Consider the following 17,578-nt stretch of genomic DNA (forward strand, 5'->3'; position numbering starts at 1 on the left):
CGTCCTCCTTCATTGTTTGTTATCCATTTAGCGGGATCTGCGTGTGGCTGGCAAGGCCAGCATTTATCGCCCATCCCTAGTTGCCCCAGCGAAGGCGGCCATGAGCTGCCTTCCTGAACTACTGCCCTCCTTCTGGTAAAGGTGTTCCCTGTGTGTCATTGGGAGCAGGGGCTGGAGGAGTTCTGGGATTTAGACCCAACAACAATAAAGGAACCCAGTACATTTCCAGATCAGCATGGTATGCTACTTGGAGGGGAACCTGCCAAGCGGTGGTGTTCACACGTGACTGTAGCCCCTGTCCTCCTTGGTGGTAGAGGTCGCAGGTTTGGGAAGTGCTGTTGGAGGGATCCAGATGATTAACTACCGAACATTTTGTAGATGGTATACACTACAGTCACTGTGTGTCGGTGGCGGGGGGAACAAACGTTTAGGGTGGCGGGTGGGCTGCTAATCAAGTGGGCCGAATGATATTGAGCTTCTTGAAGGTTGTTGAAGCTGAACCCATCCAGGCAAGTGGAAAGTTTTCCATCACACTTCTGATTTGAAGAAAGACTTTGGGGTGTCTTGAGATGAACCATTCACTGCAGTGTACCTAGCCTTTGACCCGGTCTTGGAACCATAATATTTATGTGGCTGGAAGAAATTATCTTCTGCACTGTAGTAAGCCCCAAGAATGTTGATGGTAAGGGACTGGTAATAATAATGCTGTTGAATGTCAAGGATAGGTGAATAGACTCTCTCTTGTTGGAAATGGTCATTGCCTTTTTATCTAGTATGAATGTTACTTGCTATTTATCAGCCCATGCATGGATGCTGCCTAAGTCTACATGGCCTGCTTCAGTTGCTGAGGAGTTGCAGACAGAATTGAGCATTGTCCAACCATCAGCAAACGTCTGACCTTAAGATGGAAGGAAGATCTTTGACGAAGCAGCTGAAGATATTTGGGCCCCGGAACACTACTCGGCAGAACTCCTGCAGCAATGTCTTGAGGCTGGGTTAATTGATCTACAACGGTCAGAACCATCTTCCATTGTGCAAGGTATGACTCTGACCATTGGGGTGTTTCCCCCTTGATGTCCATTGACTTCAGTTTTACCAGGACTCCTTGATGCCACATTCAGGTACGTGCAGCCATGATGTGAAGGACAATCCTCTCATCACACCTCTGGAATTTAACTCTTTGGTCCATGTCTGTATTTAGTGCCAAGGTCAATGCCAACCATTACATCCAGGTTTATTCTCCATCTGGTTCAATGTAGCAGTGATAATACGACCGAATGGCTTACTCAGCCATTCCAAAGAGCATCCGAGAACATTGTACAGCAGATCAGTGAGCTGAGACTGGGAGTGGGACCCTTGGTTAATTCCATCTCTGGTTAATCCTAGTTCACTAATGAAACATTTTTCTACTTTTTGCCCATGGGTTGTGGGTGTCATTGGCATGGCCAGCTTTCATTACCCATCCCTGATTCCCTTTGTGACGACACTGGTGAGCTGTCTTCTTGAATTGCTGCAGTCCTCCTAGTGATGGTTCTCCACCCAGTGACAATGACAGAACAGTGATATAATTCTGAGTCAAGACAGAGTCAGAGGGTTAGGAGGAGATACAGCATAGAAACAGGCCCTTCGGCCCACAAGTCCATGCTGACCATTAACCACCCAATTACACTCATCCTACATTAATCCCTTTTTTTTAAAATTCTCTCCACATTCGCATCAACTACCCCCGGATTCTACCACTCACCACCACAGCAGGGGCAAGTTACTGTGGCCAATTAACCAATCAACCTGCACACTCATTGGGATGTGGAAGGAAACTGCAGCACCCCAAGGAAACCCACGTGAAGAACGTGCAAACTCCATACACAGCACCCGAGGTCAGGATTGAACCCTGGTCCCTGGTGCTGAGGGGCAGCAGCTTTACTAGCTGCGCCACTGGGCCATTTGATGGTGTATGACTCAGAGGAGAGCCATCAAGTGATGGCAGTTCCCTTTGTGTGCTGTTCTTGGTTTTTCTCAGTAAAGGTCTTGGGTTTGGTGCATTTTGTGGCTGATACACATAAGATAAGATTTCTTTATTAGTCACATGCACTTCGAAACACACAGTGAAATGCATCTTTTGTGTAGAGTGTACTGGGGGCAGCCCACAAGTGTCGCCACGCTTCTGGTGCCAACATAGCATGCCCACAACTTCCTAACCCGTACGTCTTTAGAATGTGGGAGGAAACCAGAGCACCCGGAGGAAACCCACGCAGACACAGGGAGAACGTACAAACTCCTTACAGACAGCGGCCAGAATTGAACCCGGGTCGCTGGCACCGTAATAGCGTCACACTAACCGCTACACTACCGTGCCTGCCCATTGCAGCTAGTGGTTGATTGAGTCAGAATGCAACACAGACTGGGACATCAAACCTGGAAATTTACAGTCGGTCTGACTCATTTGCATATTAATTTAACAGAACCATCAAATGACCCAATGTCTGCTTGTATCACAAGGTTATCTGAAGCCTAGAGGCTATGGTACATGTGATCTGCTATCAGGAATCAAGTTCTTTGAGATATCAGCTTGTCTCAGCAGCGGCCCTCAGCTGCACTCCAAGGAATGTTGCAGCTACCTCCCAAGTTCTGAGTTCATCACCCAGACCAAAGTTTTCCAAGCCAGCAGAACGTAGTGTGGCGACTCACCTTACCGGTATCGAACCGGCTCCCAAGATCGCGAGCGTCATTGGAGGCCCCGACCCAAGATGGCGCGGGGCCCTCCTTCTCCATCATTGGGCTAGGAAAGCCCACGTGCGGGAAGGTCAGGTGACCCGCTCGTGATGTCAGCGCGGGAACTGAAGCGCGGGAAGAGTTTCGGTATTAAAAGGTGCACTGCGCCCCTGTCAAGCTATCGACTTCTGACTCCAAGCAACAGACTCCGTGTCTTTATTCTATAGTGTGTAGCTAGCCGCTACAGTGGTATATTTAACAACCATGAACACAAGAACGTGAGAAAATAGGAGAAGGAGTAGGCCACTCGCCCCCCCCCCCCCCCAAGCCTGCTCGCCATTCAATATGATCATGTCTGCTCTGCCCCAAGTTTCAATTCCTCTTCTGAGCCAGTTCCCCATAACCCTCAATTCCTCGATCTCACAGATATTTTTTTATCTCCACTTTAAGGATAATTAATGATCTGGCTTCCACCGTCCTCAGGGGCAGAGAATCCCAGAGATTCACTACACACAGTAGCTCCTATTCAATGTTTATAGTTCAGAGTGGAGATGGGGGAGGAGAACAGCGTAGATGTCAGTACTGCAGAGAAAGGGGAATCTCCCCAAAAGGGATACAACACGAATGGATGGCGACCTTTGACCCATGCTAGTACTTCACTGCAATGCAAAAGGAATCCTACATTGTCAAAGGTGCATTTCATGACTTCATTTTGTCAGCCTGGATGTAAAAGAGCCTAATGCATTACTTCAAAGAAGAAGAATAAAGATCTCCTGAGGCCATGAATAATCTCTATCCCTTAACTAAAACAACTACAATCGGATTAGCCGGTGAGTTTTCTCATTGATGTCTATATCATATTAGCCCATCATTTTATTTCTTCACTTGAACACTATCACTACACTTCAAAAATAATTAATTGAAGTACCTGTGAAGTGCTTTGGGACATTAAAATGCTGCATAATTACAAGCATTCCCTTTCTTTTTGCGAGATGTTCTAATTATCTCTCCGCCGTCGTGTTGACCTCATTCAAAACAAGATCAGAGAGCTCCCTGCTTGTGTTACAAGTACTAAAATGTAAATCTGTGCTTTGGGATCTGTTTCACCACTACCAAGTGCTTTATTGTTTTATGTTGGTTAAATCACAGAAAGGGGTAACCAAGCTGAGATTAGCATTCCCCACCTCTCCAATCTTCCTAGTAGTGACTCCCAAGTCATCAGTGGAAAATCCTCTTTCAGGAGCGACAGATGGCGAACAATTAGGGTAAAACTGCAGTGAGCAATCTAGCTCTCTGTGTTCCTGCAGGAATTATACTTCAGAGTCGGGATCAACACTTGGGTTAAAACAAAGTCCAGTTGCAATGCTGTAATCGCATAATGTGAAGAATAAATTGTGGTTCAATGTCATCACATTACAAATCCACAAATCTACTTATACATCCAAATCCACAAAATCCATTTTTCCTCATCTGATCTATTCAGTGTCAAATATTGCTTTCCCTTCACCTTGGGGTGTCCAGGTGTTCTTGAAAGGCACTATATAAATGCACATCTGTCTATCTTTCTTGCCCGTTGCATTAACCTCTTTGACATTGCCCTCCAACTGCCCAGTGGTTCCTTGGCTGACCCAAAGAAGTGAGCATGCATCTTATTCTGTTTCTCATCGAATACCATGCCTGCTCCCACAAGTCTGGGAACACCTCACTGCTTGTTCACTTCACCCATCACCGAAAGCTGATCTTTTCACTGCTCTCTTCTCCAGAACTCTCTTCCAATTCATTTTTATTCATTTTTCAGGATTTGGGTGCAGCCGGCAAGGCCAGCGGGTACTACCTATACCTAATGCCCTTGAGAAGATGATGAGGTGTTTGAACCACTGCAGCTCTTCTGCTGAAGCTGCTGGTGGATCAAGAGTTACAGAACTTACAGTCAGTGACCAGTGATGTATTTCCAAGTCAGAATAGTGTGTAACTTGGAGGGGAATCTCCAGGTAATGGTGTTCCCCTGTCCAAATGACACTACCTTTTTGTTACCAGATCATAGGTTCTAGGAATTGCCTATTCTGAATGGTGCCTGAGTGGTGAGCGACTTCCTTGAACCATTGGTTTGTGTAGTGAACATGCTATCACCTTAGGTAGGAGTTCCAGGATGTTAACCTAGAAATGATGAAGAACCGTCAATATATTTAAAGCTGGGGATGGTGCATGATTTATTTTTACTAGTCCCTGTTAACATGTTCTTCTATTTGATAGGGACCCTGAGTTTGGGAAGTGTTGTCAAAAAGGCCTTGATATCTCCCTGTAATGAGTCTTTTTGTTGACACACATTGCACTGATATTGTATCAGTTGTGGAGGGATCATGCTTCTTCACTTCTGCAGCCAACAATCCCAGAGAGGGCGATCAGCAATGCGCAGGTCAGCACATTCCTGACCTCCACTGCCAACATGTGGAAGTCTAAAATGCACTGGAGGTTAGATGTGCCAGAGCATCTGACATCCAACTGCACCACCACATGGGCAGAGCTCAGGCATAGTGAGTGAAGGGTTGTATGCACTTCATATCTGGCCCCTCACCATGCCAGCTATGAATGGAGGTCATCAAACTGGATGAAAAAGAGAACTGAAGTGATTTGTTTTTCTCATATATTTTAATTAATATTAATTATTTTAATTAATTCTTATCCATCAAACATAGAACTTCACAGCACAGTACAGACCCTTCGGCCCACGATGTTGTGCCGACATTTTATCCTGCCTTAATATCTATCTAACCCTTCCCTCCCACATAGCCCTCCATTTTTCTATCATTCATGTGACTATCTAAGAGTCTCTTAAATGTCCCTAATGTATCTGCCCCTACAACCTCTGTCGGCAGTGTGTTTAAATAAATTTACCACTTTAAAATAATTTAAATTTTTTTAATTATTTAAATCACTCTCAACTGTTTTTATATGTCTGTTAAACCTGATGTCTGTACAATATTTATCCTCAATCAATGTAGCTGAAAATCAGACTGAGTCATTATTACTTCGCATCTTCCAGGAACTTGCTGTGCTTAAACTGCCCACTGTGTCTCCTGCATTACAGCAATGAGAACACCCCAAAGGTTGCTCATTGGCTGTTAAGCACGTTGGCCGTCCTGAAGCCATGAAATTGAGGGAACTGCAAGTCCTTTTACCTTCATCAGCAGGACATTAGCTGCTCAAGTGATCTTGTTTCATGTGGCATTTGAGGGCCCCCTGGTGTTGATAAAGGGTAGTTCAACTCCTGTGAGCATCAAATCCACATGTACGAGAAAGTTATACTTCATTAATGACAGAAAAGAAAGTGCTTGGATGTATAAGGCAATTATCCCATCTCTTCATGTTCACATCTATCGTATTGTTTTAGAAGGGCACTCATTTTTGTTATGTGGGCAGATGCAACAACCTATGCACCGAGCAAGGTCATGGAACACCACGAGCCCCTGTTTGAAGCGACTTGTTGGCTGGAGCACCAATAGAAACCTCTTCCTCTTATAAAATAATACTGACATTTGTGCATCGAAGCTCAGGTGGACCTGATAAAGAAGTCAGATCTCTTTGCTTTCATGAAAGCATCTTTAACTTCTTGAACTAAAGAGGTCTCACCCCTTTAGATCAAAATACCATGTATTTGGAAATAGAACCTTTTGCTGAGTGACGTCACGATAAACTGTTCTAACAATAATTATAAGAACATCGGCAAAGACAGTGATACAGATTGAGAAGCTGCCTCCTCACAGCTCCAGCAACCTGGGTTCAGTCCTGACTTCCAGTGCTGCCTATGCAGAGTTGGGATGTTCTCCCTATGTCCACAGGGGTTTCCTCCAGGTGCTCCAGTTCCTCCCTACCTCCCCCCCCCACATGCCAAAGACATGCAAGATGGCAGGTTAATTGCCCACTCTAAATTGCCCCTAGTGAGTAGTACGATCTGAGGGGAGTTGATGGGAATGTGGGGAGAACAAAATGGGATCAGTGTAGGATTGATGGCTGGTGAGGACTTGGTGGACTGAGGTTTCTGTGCTGTAAGACTAGAAGCAGAATGAAGCTTTAATGTTCCTCGACCATGTTCAGCCAGTCAATAAGATTAAGACTGGTCCTTTCTCCTTGGGTCTATTTCCCCCTCCCACCATACGGCTTAATTTACTTGTCAAAAATCACTGTCTCTACTCTCATCCTGCTGGTGTCTAGATCCACAAGGGGTGTGGAGACCTGGTCACTGTCAATAGTTAAGGTAATCCTTTAAAATACTCCAGCTTTGACCAAGCTTTATGTCATTTGCCCTAATAATTACTAAGCTCACTATCAAGTTTTACCTGACAATACTCCTTGGGATATCTGACTGTGGAAGGTATCACAATTGAGCACAATCTTGTCACAGATTTCTATGCACTCTCCTCCAGGGAGGCGCAGGATAATAATCCAGGGCTGATTGTACTGACTCCAACTGCCTCTGCAGGTGAGCTCACATTAATTATGTTCTTTAATATAATTCTCAGGTACAGACTGGAGGTTGTGTCTCCCAAAGAGTGGCTTTTACAGGCAGATCCAAACCAAAAATGTAATGGTTCAGTGGTAAAAGAAACACAATGACAGGCTACCTGGTGATCACAATTCTCACAGAAATCACAGAAGAATACATGCAGAAAGTAAGCACAACTGTGCTTTCTCCATCTCTCACAGTGACACTAAAACAGCCCTTACCCCCGCCCCCAGCGCTGACCCTACATCGCAGCCCCCACTATGAGCACAAGACGCCATACCATTCAAACATCAGGCAGTACAAGTGAAGGGTCTCGACCCGAAATGTCAACTGTCCATTTCCCTCCACGGACGCTGCCTGACCTGCTGAGTTCCTCCAGCATCTTGTATGTTGCTCTGGATTCTGGCATCTGCAGTCCCTCGTGTCTCCAGGTGGGAGTTCAAATTGTCATCCAGTGCATCAGTAGACAGTGGCAAAGTGGTGTTGTCTCCCAGTATTTTGAATATCTCAGATCATGTCATCCATGGACATTCAAACTTCAGTCATTTCAGGTCCCCTTCCAGTCTGTGCGGCAATTTAGAGGCAATGGTTTTAGGATATCCATATCTGCTTGAGGCTATATATCTTACGTTTCCTTGTTCTGTGAGCTGGTTGTTTTGGCCTGCCTTATTTCTAAATTGCACATTGACGTACGTAGGATCCACTGTCAAAAGAGAAAGATGCAGATCATTCTGGTTCCAACATAAAGGTAACGAAAAGAAAAACAGAAAGTGCTGGACTCAGCAGGTCAGGCAGCATCTGTGGAGAGGGAAACAGGTTTATCATTTCAGGTTGATGAGGTTAAGGAGCCTCTGCCATTTATGCTCTGATAGCTTAACCCTGCTAATAAAGGAGTTAAACCATCAAATCCAGTGCAGTAAAATCAAGAGCTAGCTTGGCCTGTGGACATGGCTTCTGGGGAGCAACCTTAGCAAAGTAGAAGCTAGAGAAGCCTGTATCTAAAGCCTGAAGTTCTTTCACCTGAAATGTTTCTCTCTCCACTGATGCTACCTGACCCACTGAGTGTTTTCAGCACTTTCGTTCAGATCGCCAGCATCTGAAGTTTTTTTGATTTTTATTGTGTATAGTTCAGTGTCTTTCTGCATAATCTTACTTTTAATTGAGAAGACTCTGTGAAGGGCAAAAGTCTATCAAGGCTGAATGGTATGGAAGAGATACATGGTGGTTTGTGGTACCAGTCTGGGTTTTCGAGGCCAGGAGATGATGGGAGAGGCATACTGAGGGCGTTCCCCAGTTTTGTCAGAAAATGCAAATAAGTTGAGAAGTGATGCATTTAAGATATGATTTTAAAACTTTGAGAACAGAAGAACCAGGGAAAGAGAACAAGAGATAGAAGTTCAGAGAGGCAAATTAAGATTGCCAGAATTCGAAGCTAGGGTTGGAGACCAAAGGCAGGGAAGGATTGTCTATTCACGTATACTGCCTAGGAGTATCTACAATGGGCTGTTTACACCCGCTTGAACAGTTTGACAGAGTAACAACCTAATGATGGAGCATCTCTCAGTATCGGGTTATGGTTACATATTTACCTCATGTTATACATGTTATACCTCATGTTACCTCGAGTTACTGTATATATTTTACCTCATGTACAAAGTCTCACTGAAAGCACAGATTGGAAAATCCAGGATTACTTGTAATATCTCTAACCCACACTGGCCAGGAGAAAAGCCTCTCAAAATTCCCCTTTAATACCCAGTTTCCACCTTAGGGAATTCCTGTTCCAAACCATTCCAAATTATGGGGATGGCAACTTTGGTATGCAACAAATTACACTGAGAAAATTATTGCTTTGAAATTGTGAAAGTCATTTTATAATATGAATCAGTAACTTCACTTTTTATGGTAATTACAAAATCTCAAGATAATTACAAATGAGGAAGACAATTTAGTTTAGAATGGTTCCTCCATCGTAAGCATCCTGCAGTCCCCTTATTGGAGCAGCTAATTGTTTTCTAAATACATTCAAGGTTATTACGCTGACAAATGCAATGGCTGAAAAAGGGTGATGGAAGCAGATTCAATAATTACTTTTAAAGGGAATTGGGTGAATAAATAAAGTGAAAATTTCAAGTAAGCAGAATGAGTAAAGTATAAGGTTAATAGGAGAATTATTTAATAGGCCAAATATGATGGCTGAGTGGTCTCTCTCATTGTATCATAATAATTCTTGAATGATCCCTTTTAATTCATTTGGAATGAAATTGGGAGTAGTAGTTCTACAGTTACACATGTCTAGTTTGTCCCCTTTTTGAGTCTGGGGATCACATTGTCCAGCTTCCGATCTGACGGTATTTCCCATTTCCCAGTGACTCCCTTGAGAGGATTGTCCGCACCTAGCAAATCTCCTCCCTGCTTTCTTTCAGCACGAATGCCATCTTTCCCTGGTAATTTGCTTGGTAATTGGTTTACAATTGTCACATGTACCAAGATATAGTGAAAAACTGTTTTGCATGCCATCTATACGGATCATTCCAAAACATAATTGAAGTAGTGCAAAAGGAAAAACAATAATAGAATATAGAATATAGTGTTACAGTTAAAGAAAAAATGCAGTCAAGGCAGACAAATAAGGTGCAAGGGCCATGATGAGGTAGAATGAGGGATAAAGAGGTCCATTCAAAAGTCTTATAACAGCAGGATAGAAACCGTCCTTAAGCCTGGTGGTAGGTGCTTTCAGGCTTTTATATATTCTTTCAATAGCATACAATTTCAAAACTAGTCCGTTTCCACTGGGTGCCATTAGTGAATAAGTCTTAAGAACTGCTGCAAAGTTCCTTCAACAGCAGACGGAGTCCGTAATAGTTTGACAGCTGCCATTTTGTAACTTCGAGGAAGAGCAGGGAGTCCTTAGACTGATGAAACAAGATGCTATCCATTTAACAGCATCGTTGGGGGGAAGAAAGAATGACTGGGGTGGGAGGGGGCTTTGATTATATTGGCTACTTTCCCAAGGCAGCGGGAAAAGTGTAGATCGAGTCAATGGGGGTGGGGGGCGCGGTGGGTGGTGGTGCTGGCTTTCATGATGGACTGAGCTGTGTCCACAACTCTCTGCAATTTCTTGGTATCTTGGGCAGAACAGTTGCCATACCAAGCTGAGATACATCCAGGTAGGATAATTTCTATGGTGCATCTATAAAAATTGGTGAGGGTCAACAAGGACATGCCAAATTTCCTTAGCCTGCTGAGGAAGTAGAGGTGCTGGTGTGTTTTTCTGGCCATAACGTCTACATGGTTGGACCAGGACAAGTTATTGGTGATATTTACACCAAGGAACTTGAAGCTCTCAACCACCTCCACCTCGGCACTTCTGTACCTCCATTTTATTCACATCATCAATATATTTTGACTACTTCTATTTTAACATACTCCAGGTGTTCCTTACCTTTTTTGGGACAGATTAATCTTTTGATCAAAAAGAAAATGTAAACTGATATAACCAATCCAATAGTTGACAACAAACCACTCAAGATCCATGTCACTGTACCTGCTGAAAGAACATAGGTATCATTCTCTGCCACCATTTACACTGAAATTATTGGGTAACCTTACAGACAGTTACATGATAATAAATTGTAAGGTACCCAGATTTATCTCGGGGCATAAGCTTATATTGACATACATTTTGGCATAAACCTGTGATTGTTCAGCATGAGCCTGGACAGTCTTGGAAAGAAATTGGTTATTGGACACCATCATTAAACAGATGCAAAAGTATCGGTTGCTACTTCTACTTGCCTGGTGACAATCAATTCCAAATCAATGAAACTGAACAACAATATCTACTGCCATTATTTAGTTGTTGGTTGTGTCAAAATTTCAGACTTAACTAGTCATGAGTTCTAAACATAGCAAAATTCTTATGACATACATATTGATTAGGATTTTTGATATAATCCTGATTATCCAAGCATTCAGCTGCTGTGTTAGTGCCAAACTCTAAGTGTAAGTGGAATTGTACCATGAATAATTCTGTCCTTCTTGGTTAAAAGAACCTCAAAGAAACATTCACAGAATATATAACTCTGTCTTACCTTGGAAGAGCCATGACTTATAACATCAGATTCAAGGGCTACCATGTCACAGATGCCCTTTCGCCGAGAGCTGTAAAGGCTGTCCATTTATTTATTCTTTTGAAAAAGCAGTGCCTTTACAATCTACACTTCAGAGATCTGTGACAGTTTAGGGTTGAGGCAAAGCAGGTCCATATCCAGATTTAAGGCCATCCTGGACTAGATCAGAGTTTGAATCTGTGTAGATTCGGTTTGGATTCTCTTCCCCTATAGACACTGGAAGTGATCTAAAGATAAACAAAGCTCCAAGTTGGCGTTTGAGACAGTGTGGACCCAGATCATAATCTAAAGATTAGCACCTTCCTGGTTCGTTAGCTCAGATCTGCACATGACAGAACAGCTATTTGTAAGATTAAAGGGAAACTCTAGCAAATAATTTAACTTGCATGAAATAACAGAAGCTTCAGGGAAAACCTTTCTTCCAAGATAAATGAGATTAACCTGAGGCTAACTGTTACAGTGGATCCTTTATTATATATCTGAAGAGTTCATTAGTGTAAAACTGTGAAACACAGTTCAAATAAAGCCATGAAACTGTGCTAGCCCTGAGTGTATCAGTTACAGAAAGGCAACAGCTTTTGTGAAATATTTAGGAGCAGCTCAGGTGGAGTGGAATTAACATGGGCTGTCTCTCAGGCCATTTCCCATTGGAGAGGTCTGCAACACAGGGCTTGTCTCAACTGCAGCAACTCTGGCTCTGAGGCTTTTTTCACCCAATGCCAGAAAGAAAATCAGAGTGCAATGTGGAAATTTGCATTTGTTGAAAGAGGTGTCCTAATGGGATCATGTTTAGGTAAATTCCCAGGACAACATCTACTGACAGATTCTTGAGTCAACGTTCAGAGACAGGCAATGGTTGACATCAAGGGAAATGAAAGATTGAGATGGTCCAAGCAAGATTTGAACATTTTGATCTTTATATGGGAGGTGGGACCAGGATTTGTCAGGATTTGTAATTGGATCCCCAGTCCCATCTGTGGCCAGAAGTAAAAGGGTTGCCCAATGATCCACCCATTCCTTCCCACCACCACCAAACCCTCACCACACCACCACGCCTGTGATGCACCAACCCGTGACCCGATTACATTCAACCTGCACTAGTGGATTCCTGGAATTTGACGCTTCCTCCCAGCCTCGTGAATGGATTACTCCTCTGGGATTGAGCACACAGCCATCACCACAACTTGAAGCTACTCCTGCAATACACGAAGTCATGATCCAATACACCTCTTAAATGGACATCACCAATGGAAACTCTGAGTCTATGCACCATTTTCCATTTTATTTCTGATTTCCAGCATCTGTAGTATTTTTCTGTTTTACTTAATCCCAATATCAGTTTCACGTTTGATAAATATTTCTGACCAGATCCTGATGTTTTATTAATTGCTGAAGAAAGATTGAGGTGAGATCAGGACCTTCTGCAGGAATTTAAATCTACCAGATTTTGGAGGGGCTGGCATGTTTATCGTTAATGTTGTCTGGTGAGCTTGTGTTCACACATCCCAAAGCTCCTTATGCATGTCCTATCTTGGATAACATTGGGCAGAGGGGTGATGTGGGGAGAGGTTAAGCCCCTGCTTCCTCCACCTTGTATACATCAACACTTTTCTACTTTTACCACTTCGTCTCTGCACCAATTATCTCCATGTTGAGTATCATGTGACTAAATACAGAAGTTCTGTCAGTCATTAGCAATGCTCTGTAACTGGAAATAACAACCTCCACCGCAGTGGTCAGGCATTTCCCTCACTGGAAAATATAGGGTAGAACCTGTTTTCTGAATTACTGTTAGTGCACAGGAGGTTTCCCTTGTGACCTATGCATGAATTTTCTTTAGTGTCTGATTTGCCCAACTGCCGCATTGCCTGCATCTTTATTGTGCTTGTCTCAGACAGAATCACTGTCTCCCACACCCATCTTGACCCTTGGTGTTGTACCAGTTGTTGCTCCGAGGAGTGTACACTAAAGAAGTTCTCGTGCGAGATTTCTTCGGCCATCAATCACTGGGTGTGAGTGGGCCATTTCAAGCACTATAGACTCCAGCTGTCCTCAGTCAAAACACCCTGTTGTCTATGATCATCAGTAGTCCTCACATCCAAGGCTCTCCCTCGCGCTGATGAAGAAGGTGTCCTGGAGGTGGCTGAGAATTCCCGGATCCTGTCCTGATGCGATGCTCAAGCCAGGCTCATTTGACACTTGCCTAATGTTTGGCAGCAATTACTTACAAGCAAGTCACTCAGTTGGCCACTTCAGGAGACATTAAGAGTTAACCGTTTAGCATGGGGCCAGAGTTGTACATACCCAGACAAGTTTAAATTGACAAGTTCAATTCCCAGAAAAATATCAATGAACTAATTGAGTTTGTGAAAACCTTTGAGCTTTCATGTTTTCAGATTACCAGATATGATGGGTTCCAATTTAAGACTTGCTATGTTAGGGTTTAAACTGTTAACCTCTGCATAGATAATCACCACCACATTTATAAAGTTAGGTCAATGTACAAACCTTGCCGATACCTCAGCTTAAAACTATTAAAATAGTTTTTGTTTGGTATACTTTATAAAGGATGGCATGAGGTCTCACCTGTAATGTTATGGTTGGGGATAACATTACAGGTGAGTCCTTGTGCTATTAATAATGTTTTACAGGATTTTGATATACTCAACCGTTCTGATATGGGTATCACTTAATATAGCTATGTCATCAATGAAAGCCAGTAGTATGTAGTCTATAATTTGGTTGCCTGACTTAGCACAGATTCTTTTACCTGTGTTCTCATGAGCATAAGAGGTATCCATTGATTTGTGATGGTGGTCTCTTAATTGACTATCTTTATGATCTTGCAAAGGTCTGACTAGTTCTTTCTGACCTTGATCACTGTAGTTTTATCAGTGTATAGATTTTCAATACAATATGGGATGAATCCTCACGCAATTGGAAGTGTTCAAAACACAAGATAAATGTTCAGGGAAATGATACATACCAATTGTTTCGTCATTTGATATTGAATCCTTGAAACCAACTGGAATAACAAATATATCTATTAGTAAATCACTAAATACTAATTAAACTTAGAAGACTCAAGAAAGACTATTTTCTAATGTAACATTTTTCAATAGGGAAGTACATGCTCTTTCAGGAGAGAATAATGGAACTGTGGAACAGATTGCCAGTTTGTACTGTCAACACTGACACTTTCGTTCAAGCAGCAGTATAGCACCTTGCTGGTTCTGAAAGAGTCATGTAACCTATAACATAAGCAAGGGTCAATGTGATCTACTGCATTAGTTTCAATCCCCAACCAGGTCTGAGTTTCTATTTTCCAAATTTCTTCCCCCTTCACTTTTACGACTTAAGTAAATGACTTAGGTAAGGTTGCTAAATTTGACACACAGATCAGTGGAAAAGTAAATTGTTAAAAGGCCGTAAGGAGGATATAGATAGCTATAAATAGGTCAAGATCTGGCAATTGGAGTAGAATGTGGGAAAATGTGAAATTGAATTTTTCTCAGAAAAATAATAAAAGAAGCACATTATCTGAATGGTGAGAGATTGCAGAGCTCAGAGTTGTGGAGGGATCTGCGTGTCCAAGTGCACGATTCACAAAAGGCTGGTGTGCAGGTGCAACAAGTAATCAGTAAAGCTAACAGGATGTTGTTGTTTATTGCAAGGGGAGTTGAGTACAGAAGTAGGGAGGTTACGTGGGGCATTGGAGAGGCCTCATCTGGAGAACTGTGTACAGTATTGACCTCCTTATTTAAAGAAGGATGTAAATGTCAGAAGCAGTTCAAAGGTTTACTAAACATACTTGAAGTGAGCAAGTTGACAGGCTAGGCTTGTGTCAAGAGTGTTTAGAAGAGTGAGGGGAACTTGATAGAAAGATCCAGAGTGATCTTGATGGTGTTAATGTGGAGAGGATGTTTCCTGCTGGTGTGAATCTAGAACTAGAGATCACTATCTAAAAATAAGAGATCACCAATTTAAGACAGAAGAGAAAATATTCTCCCCCTCTGAGGACCACGAGTCTTTGAAACTCTCTTCTTCCAGGGCCACTGGAAGTAGAGTATTTGAATATTTTTAAGGCAGAGATAAGAAGATATTTGATAAGCAAGGGGTGAAAGGTTGCCAGGAGTAGGTGGGAATGCAGAATTGAGATTAAAATCAGATGTTCAAGGGGTTGAGTGGTGATCCTGCTTAATATGTCTGTAGGTTATCCACCTCTCCCAGGGGATTGCATTGAAGTACAAGGTGTCTATGTCTTGAACACAGAGTACCGCAACTAATATGGGTTTTCAATGTACCAATGGGTCTTTACATTTCCATAAGTTCACATATAGTCACATTACTTGAATTTTCTTCTGTTGAAATAATGTTGTTTACTCATTATTATGTACCTTGTACACGCAGATAAGTGCCATTGCCAGATTTTGTAAACACAGGTGGAGGAATTTCAATGCTTGCTTGACAGACATATTGCCCAGTGTCATTTAGTTCTACATGAGAGACAGTCAGTATACTGAATGTTTCATTGAACGAATGGACCATTCTTTCAGAGGAATTTGAGTAATATTTGCTTGCGTTCCATTTGGAGGTGAGCAACAATGTCTCTGCCTCTAGTCGTTTTTTATTCCATTCTATTCTCAGGTCTGAGCTGTTGCTCTTAATCCGACAAGTCATGGTAACCGAGTCTCCTTCCACTGCATCGAGGTGTGATGGGGATTGTGTTACCATCAGGTTCCCATCACTTCCAGCTGAAAGAAAGTAAATGTGCATGAATTAAAGAGTTCACTCTTTTACGTCATTGAATATTTTGTTGGCCATCTGTCCCAACAGCCCATTGTTTTTGATAATTCACCCAAATGAACTGTTCTGAACCAGCAATTGCAAACAGTATTGAGGTAAGTGATCAGGCAGTGCTTCAGCTGAGGAAGGAATATTTGCCAGGACAGTTCCCTGCATATCTTCAAACTGAGCCACAGGCTCATTAACGTCCATCTGAACAATGAGAAAGGAAGGAACGACTTTTTTCAATATCTCACTCAGCAGATTGCCTAGATTAAAAGAAGCTTACAGTTGAATGAAGCTTGAATCAACAATTTTCTGACTCAGAGATAAGAGTTTTATCAACTAAACTAATCTGACATAGTGAATAGTTTCATTCCCAGCTGTTTTCCCTTCCATTATATTCTTCGTTCCCTTCTCTCTCCAGCAACAATTCTGCTTCAGACATAAACTGGTGCTTTAAGTGTAACCGTTGACTGTAGAGATAAATCGCAGTACAACCAGGAACACATCACCCAGTACAGTAAAACTCTTATACTCTGTTATCCCATTGTTTGGAAATCCTGATGGCTCAGCATTTAGCTCACTGGGGCACCATTTCCTGCACTCCTTTAACCTCACTGGGGCACCATTTCCTGCACTCCTTTAACCTCACTGGGGCACCGTTTCCTGCACTCCTTTAACCTCACTGGGGCACCGTTTCCTGCACTCCTTTAACCTCTCTGGGGCACCGTTTCCTGCACTCCTTTAACCTCTCTGGGGCACCGTTTCCTGCACTCCTTTAACCTCACTGGGGTCCTGGTTCCTGCATTTCCTATAATGCACCTGTTTCTGTTTCCCAAACTCCCTTTGACCTCATCAGCCCTTGGTTCCCGTGCTCCCTTTTAACTACCAGGTTCACTGGAAAATGTATTATGCTACTGTGTCACATCTACAAAAAGTGAATGAACAGTGTGCTTGGGTACCAAAGTCCTGAGGGTGTCAGATTATTGGAGTTTTACTGCATATTGCTTTTATGAAGGGACACTCAGCTGACGTCCAAAGACTTGACTGGGCAACTTCAGAACTGACTCCAGGCCAGCCATAGGCCTTCCAGGGTCCACGGAGTGTGCTACATCCAACATGTAGCTGCTGGCACACTCATTCAATCAGTGACCCAGTGGTGACTGACACCATTGACAGCACCTCTTTGATGAGGGCTCCATTTATGGCAATGACTGGCCCTCAGGATCGATTGGGAATCTCAAGATGTGAAGGAGGAGATCTGGAGAGATCATAGTCCTATGAAATCTTCAAGGACATCTTATCCTCTCTTGATGAACAGCTTCAAGCCTTCTAAGGCTGTTATCACTGAGATACATGAATTGCAGCGGGAAAACCTTAATTCATGACTCTTGGGCTTGGAGGTCAAAGTCATGTTGACTCAACTCCCTCTCCGTGGGAT

At 42.8% G+C, this 17,578-nt stretch overlaps 1 protein-coding gene across 1 annotated transcript; it reads right to left on the reverse strand.

Moving 5' to 3' along the window:
• Nucleotides 1-7,758: 7,758 nt before the first annotated feature.
• LOC127582709 (uncharacterized) lies at nt 7,759-16,049 on the reverse strand. The gene is made up of 4 exons (XM_052038271.1): nt 15,747-16,049; nt 14,336-14,374; nt 10,662-10,766; nt 7,759-7,919 (listed from the first exon to the last, which is right to left on the reverse strand). Exons 1-4 carry the CDS (start codon nt 16,027-16,029, stop codon nt 7,759-7,761), a joined length of 588 nt encoding a protein of 195 aa, XP_051894231.1. The 5' UTR covers nt 16,030-16,049.
• Nucleotides 16,050-17,578: the final 1,529 nt, after the last annotated feature.

Source organism: Pristis pectinata, chromosome 24 (assembly GCF_009764475.1).
Source record: "Pristis pectinata isolate sPriPec2 chromosome 24, sPriPec2.1.pri, whole genome shotgun sequence".
NCBI classification, from domain to species: Eukaryota; Metazoa; Chordata; class Chondrichthyes; order Rhinopristiformes; family Pristidae; genus Pristis; species Pristis pectinata.

Bases quoted from the DNA above. Each gene is read 5' to 3' on its own strand.
- LOC127582709 (XM_052038271.1), bottom strand. From the start codon at position 16,029: ATGACTTGTCGGATTAAGAGCAACAGCTCAGACCTGAGAATAGAATGG. The intron at 14,375-15,746 runs GTACATAATAAT...TTGTTATTCCAG, and splicing joins CACTTATCTGCGTGTACAAG to TTGGTTTCAAGGATTCAATA. The intron at 10,767-14,335 runs GTATGTATCATT...ATGTTCTTTCAG, and splicing joins ATCAAATGACGAAACAATTG to CAGGTACAGTGACATGGATC.